We start from the raw sequence: 6,613 nt of genomic DNA, 5'->3' as shown, positions 1-6,613 counted from the left end.
GCTTGTAAATTCTGAACTCAGGCTGAACTGATCACGCGTGGGTAAAATCCCAGACGGGGAAAAAAAGATGTTTGCTAACGCTGAACCAAACACACGTTCTTACACGTGTCCAGCGTAAAAACGACCTCACAAAGGAAAACAGCGAACTAAATCATCTTCACGTCTGCGGTCGGGTGGTTTAGTGGAGACCACGAGCCTGTAAACATGAGGAGGTCACGGATTTATCTGCTGTGTTTACTGATGAGGAGCGACGCTTCATTTACTCTAACTTAGTGATCAGGATAGATTTTTCCTGATACGTGTCAGAGATTCAGTATCACCTACTGAAAACAACCTCCTCGCTTCGTTTAGCTTTCTTTTATCTTTCGATCTTTTTCTTTCTGTCTTTTTTTCTTTTTTCTTTTTTTCTTTTATCTTTCTTTTTTACTTTCGTTCTTTTTCTTCCTTTCATTCTTTCTTTCTTTTCTTTTTCTTTCTTTTTCCGCTTTCTTTTTTCTTTTTTTTTTTTCTTTTTCTTTTTCTTTTCCTTTTTTTTCTTTTGTCATTTTCTGTTTTTTTCTGTCTTCTTTTTCTTTCTTTTGTCATTTCTTTTGTTTTCTTTTTTTTTTCTTTTTTCTTTCCTTTTTCTTTCTTTTTTTCTTTTCTCTTTTTTTTCTTTTTTCTTTTTTTCTTTCTTCTTTTTTTTTTTTTCTTGTTCTTTCTTTTCTTCTTTCTTTCTTTTATTTCATTTATATCACTCTGTTCCTTTTTTCTTTTTATCCTTTTCTTTCTTTCTTTCTTTCTTTCTCTTTTTTCTTACTTTTATTCGTTTCCCTCTTTTTTCTTTGTGTTTCTTTGTGTTTCTTTTTCTTTCTGTCTTTTTTTATGAAGCTTCTAACCATCCTTTAACTTCAGACCTTCTTGTTGGTCTGTAACGTCTCACACAATCAAGCAAAAGTCGGTCTGTTGTCAAAATTATTTATATATCATAAGAAATGTCAAAGTAGCAAATATACATTATATTATACTGTATTATATTTATATACATTATATAGTATTTAGAAGCTGAAATAAATACAGTAAAGCGGTATATATTACTTCTAAAACCTTTAAAAAAAATGTTAGCATTATAATAATGAAATATATTATAATTTGGGTTCCTGTCATCCAGGAAGCAATGTGCACCAGCGTATCATGTATTCTTTTTACAATAATAAATGTTTACATTTTACTTAATAATAACTGGCTGGCTGATATAAACACGTCTGATCTGATATTGAATTAGGCTGGCTTATAGCACTACATACGGGTGGTGTCGGTGCTGCTTCGCCTCATGGATCCAGGTTTGATATTTGCTTACTGTACAAATGGTTACGAATTTCTACAAACACTGTCTAAGATTTTGTGAAAAGTCTTTCCAAGAACAGTGAAGGCTGTTATGGATGCGAATGGGGGGGGTGGGGACTATATATTTATGCCCATGATTTAAAATATGTTGTCCAATAAGTTTTGATCAGGTAATTGTAGACTTTTAACCAATCAGTGTAAATAATGAATCTGATTTTCCCAGTAATGCCATTATGCCCAATCATTCTCTCCTCATCATATTCTGTGGTGTGTGCCAAACAAACAAAGACTCAATCAAGCACCAGTGCCCAGATGCCCCATTCAGAATTTTCTAGTAGTTTATAATGGTAGGGCAGCGACACCACTGGGTGATCACAGTGAGGAATGTAGACAGTCTGCAGACCGAGAGCTTCGGCTTGATCTCCATCTTCTACTGGTGCGATGGAAACCAATCACAGATCTGAATCTTTACTGAAAGTTCTAGAATGTAGACGCCAACGTAAACTCCAAAGAACGTGAAGACAAAGTGCTTTGGTTTGATCTTTGTTGATGATGATGCTTGGATATGGGAGGATGGAAGGTTTTAACTACTGGCAAACTGATTTAATGAACTTTGAAGATAAAGGAGTCCGAGTGGATTGAAGGTCTTGGTGGGTGGAGGGTGCACTGGGTCCAGAAAGGTGCTGGTCCCAGGTCCGGCGCTAGGGTTAGTTTTCAGTTCTGGATTCTAGCGCGAGCTGTCGTTGGAACTTTGTGTGCTCTCCTCGGTGATGGTGCAGTTCACCTGGTGGCAGTCGAAAGGTCCGGGGCAGAAGGAATACGGCAGCCGCTTGACCAGCCTCATCAAGAAGTGATTGACGACCTCTCGGAGCGCCGAGGACGAGAAGTAAAAGATGAACGGGTCCAAACAGGCGTTGAAGGTGCTGGTGAGGAGGGCGTAGACTCTCCAGTCAGGACTGTACCATCCGACGAAGCCCACCACGTGGGACATGTTGTAGGGCAGAAAGCAGATGATGAAGACCAGGAGGGTGGCCAGGGCGAGCCCGATGGCCCGGTAACGCTTTTTCGGGTTGATGTTGGGCAGCCGGGAGAGGATGAGGATGAAGTTGACGTAGCAGAACAGGCAGACGGCGAACGGCACGCAGAAGAGCACGATGAAGAGCTCGAGGCGGACGGGCAGCAGGACTTTCAGCTGCTCGGCGCTGAACTCCTCGTAACACACCTCCTTCTTGGACGGGTCCAGGTAGGTTCCGTTGCTGTGCTGGTAGTACTGCATGATGTACACGATGCTGCAGTGGGACATGGAGACGATCCAGAACACCACGCTGGCGATCGCCGCGTTCCGGGGATGCCGCTTCAGTTTGTACTTGATGGGGAAGGCCACGCCCAGGTAGCGCTCCACGCTGACGGCCGTCAGGAGGAAAGTGCTGTTGTAGATGGTGGTGTAGAAGACGAACCCCGACAGCGGGCACAGGAAGTAGGGCATGCTCCATTTCATGTCGGCCGCCTCCTTCATGCGGAACGGGAGGAAGAACAGGAAGATCAGGTCTGAGATGGTGAGGCTGAGCAGGAGCACGTCCAGAGGTGTGGCTCGCTTTCTGATCTTTTGGATGAAGATGTAGAGGGCCAGCAGGTTGGCGGGAAGGCCGGCGATCAGCGTGATGCTGTTCACGGTCAGGACCAGGTCCCTGTGCTGAGGTGTCCACAGCATCGTTGCCTTTTTTTAGGACGTCTGGAAACACAGACATGAGGTTGGATACATACTACATGAGGCAACTAACAGAGTCTAACACAGTCCCAGAGGCCAGATTTTGGGGGCCCAAATCAAAATTGCACTTTTTTGGTAAAGTTTTTACCAAACATAGCGAAAAAGGAACAGTGGTCACAAGTCAGGGCTTTCTAACAGGGAATGATGCCGCTTTATATCATAGTTATATGACCCAGTCTCAACAAAAAAGAAGTGAAGATTTATACCTTGGTGTAAAGACCAGCACATCTGGACCCCAGGGTGAAGGTACTATGGTGAACCAAGACCTTGGCTTTTATCTCACAGTGCCTTCTGCCAACCGTTATGTCAGTCAGGAATCATAACCTATAATGGCCGTCTATGTGGACTTTGGTACGTTCTCCCTTAGGCCAGAGAGACCCTGATTTTGTCATAAATGGTTTTAGAAAATGCTGCCTTATAGTTCTGCTGTTAAGAACGTCCTCCTTACAGAAATGATTTATACCTTGGTGTAAAGAACAGCACACCAGGACCTCTGGGTGAGGGTACAAAGGTGAACTAAGACCTTGGCTTTTAACTCACAGTGCCTTCTGCCAACCGTTATGTCAGTCAGGGATCATAACGGTACACAAGCACTTTTACAGACATAGGTGCACCCTGTGGTGTCTTTTGTCTAAATGGGTGGTGTCATATATCCTCACAGACATGGTCTAAAATCCACACACCAGTGCGGAAAGCCTTTTCAGAATGAAGGCTGTTATAGGTGCAAAGAAGGAAGGAAGCAATTCCATATTAATGCTTATGTGTTTGGACTGGGATGTCTGGTGAGCTCATGTTCAGGCGTCCACATACTTTTGATCGTATAGTTTATAATAATATAAACAGATTTTTGTAATTTCAGAGCCTCACTGCAAGAATGTCCTGGGTTCGACTCCCAGGTGGATGATAGTTTGCATGTTCTCCTCGTGTCTGTGTAAGTTTCCTCCCACAGTCCAAAGACGTGCAGTCAGGTTAACTGGAGACACTAAAATTGGCCTGTGTGTGTGTGTGTGTCTCTGTGTTTCCTGTCTTTCAGCTAGTAAATTGTACCCACCACGACCCTGACCAGGATAGCGTGTGGGTTAAACAGATGAAGAATGAATGAATGATTTCTCACCTCCAGCCAAAATTGCAAAACACTCACACAGTGAAAATTAAACCAGTTAAAAATGCCTTCAAATAAAGTCCAAATAAGGAGAAAATAAATAAATAAAAGAATTAATTTAGAATTTTAGATTTGGTGGATTAGTTTTATAACATAAAAGACTAAAGTCAATGAACATTTCTTAATCCGCTCCCTCAATATTCACCTCTCAACTTCCTGTACGCAGTGAAGAAAAAGAACACGATTACAACATCACCGCAACGGCCGTCAGCTTCCTGATCCTGAACCAGTCACGGTCACTTTCTAACCTCATTAGTCAGATCTGATCTCAGTGCTTTAAAATCCGAACACGGCCGAATCAGCATTTCCCAAATTGGCCAATAACTTATGAAACAAAGAGGACCGGGATCAAAATTACTGCACTGCTTTAAAGTAAAAAAGGGGGGCACGGTGGGTAGCACTGTCGCCTCACGGCAAGAAGGTCCTGGGTTCGATCCCCAGGTGGAGCGGTCCGGGTTCTCTTCTGTGGGGAGTTTGCATGTTCTCCCCGTGTCTGTGTGGGTTTCCTCCGGGAGCTCCGGTTTCCACCCACAGTCCAAAGACTTGAGGCACACTGAGAAAAGCATCTCAAGCAGACGATGACCTGAGGTGAGAACCCAGCTACCTAGGTCACGTGTTGCTCGACGGCACCCACTCAACCAGCCAAAAACAAAAACAGTATTAGTAGGGCAGTGTAGCCTAGCGGTTAAGGTACTAGACTAGTAATCTGAAGGTTGCCGGTTCAAACCCCACCACTGCCTGGTTGCCACTGTTGGGCCCTTGAGCAAGGCCCTTAACCCTGACTTGCTTAGGCAATATACTGTCACACTACTGTAAGTCGCTTTGGATAAAAGCATCTGCTAAATGCTGAAAATGTAAATGTAAAAATGTAGTAAAGTATTGTTGCTCTCACACAGCCTCCAGTCGCTGTCTGTGTGGAGTTAGGTACGTTCTCCCTTAGGCCAGAGAGACCCTGGTTTCCTTACATCCACCTCAGAAAACATGCCATTAGTGGACAGTAGACTGGCGACTCTAAACCACCCACAGACGTGAATGAGTGAGTGTGTACACTGGAGGCTCTGGTTTGTTCTACAACCCTGTCCTGGGCGTATTCCTACCTGCTCCACATCCACCACTACACTGACCAGGATGAATGGATGACTAATAGAACTAGGGTCGGCGGTTCAGCAAGCAAACCAAACCACAGAGTCTCACTCATACACTCACTCACACGAAATACCCAACACATATACAGTATATACAGAGATCACAGTGCTCAATCCACATACTGGTATGTTTTGAAGAGTGACAGAGAACACAGACACACGGGTGTGTTAAAATGTTCTCCCTACTCACACACTGAGAGAAGCAGAACCAGCAAACCTTCTCAAGCCAACGATGACCTGAGGTGAGGATCGAACCCAGCTGTCTAGGTCGTGTGTGGCTCTACAGCACCCACTCACCCCAACAATTAGTATTAGTGGAGTGTTGTTGCTCTCACACAACTTAGGGACCCATGTTTAAACCTTGCCTCCAGTCGCCATATAGGTGAAGTTTGGTATGTTCTCTCTTTGGCCAGAGAGACCCTGGTTTTGTCATGAATGGTTTGAACGTTACCGTCCTTACAGAAATGATTAGAACACCTTCATCAGACCAGGACATCATTCTTGTACCTGAACGTAAATCGAACCTCCAGATTTAGGGATCCAAGTTCAAACCTTGCCTCCAGTCGCCATCTACGTGTAGTTTGGCTTGTTCTCCCTTTTGGCCTGTGTTTAATATCACCTCTAAGCCCTTTCAAGAAGTTAAAATGCTCCAAAAATACATTAATTAATTAGCCATCAAAGACAGATTTATAGTTGTAAATATCATAATTTATTTCGATTATTAGATCCTTTTTCCACAAGTATTGATTCCCCCTCCCAAAAAAAAACAGACCTAGGTCTTACCTTTTAATCAGTGTGGCGTTCCTGGCTCATATTAGACAGACACGTGCGAACGCTCACTCTTTATAACCGTGTTGCAACGTCGGCTCACACGAGGAAGGAAAAACACCAAGATCCTCTTTTACTTACCAGATTTCGTTATTTTCAAAATGCCTCATTTAATCCGATTTGCTCAATATGAACCATCAGCATGTACAGTGTGTGTGTGTGTGTGTGTGTGTGTGTCTTCTGATTTTGTACAATTTGGAAACCAGTCTCATTCACACCTTGGGAGCAAACTTTACATCAACAGTTTAGGGAAGGCCCTTCACGTTCCAGCATAACTTTATTAAGACATGAAGAAAAGCTTGATCATCAACCGAGGCTTACAGATGCTCTTTTACCTTCTTATCGAATAGGCACAAATTCCCACAGACATACTGTACATCAAAG

General features: G+C 43.3%; 1 protein-coding gene across 1 annotated transcript; it reads right to left on the bottom strand.

Annotated features, from left to right (window-relative positions):
• Positions 1-834: 834 nt before the first annotated feature.
• On the bottom strand, positions 835-6,263 carry si:ch73-90p23.1 (free fatty acid receptor 3-like). The gene is made up of 2 exons (XM_062985391.1): positions 6,185-6,263; positions 835-3,058 (listed from the first exon to the last, which is right to left on the bottom strand). Exon 2 carries the CDS (start codon positions 3,035-3,037, stop codon positions 2,054-2,056), a length of 984 nt encoding a protein of 327 aa, XP_062841461.1. The 5' UTR covers positions 3,038-3,058; positions 6,185-6,263; the 3' UTR covers positions 835-2,053.
• Positions 6,264-6,613: the final 350 nt, after the last annotated feature.

This window comes from Trichomycterus rosablanca, chromosome 23 (genome assembly GCF_030014385.1).
Source record: "Trichomycterus rosablanca isolate fTriRos1 chromosome 23, fTriRos1.hap1, whole genome shotgun sequence".
Classification (NCBI taxonomy): domain Eukaryota; kingdom Metazoa; phylum Chordata; class Actinopteri; order Siluriformes; family Trichomycteridae; genus Trichomycterus; species Trichomycterus rosablanca.
The sequence above is the reverse complement of the archived record's forward strand: the minus strand, read 5'-3'. Positions and strand labels throughout refer to the sequence as shown.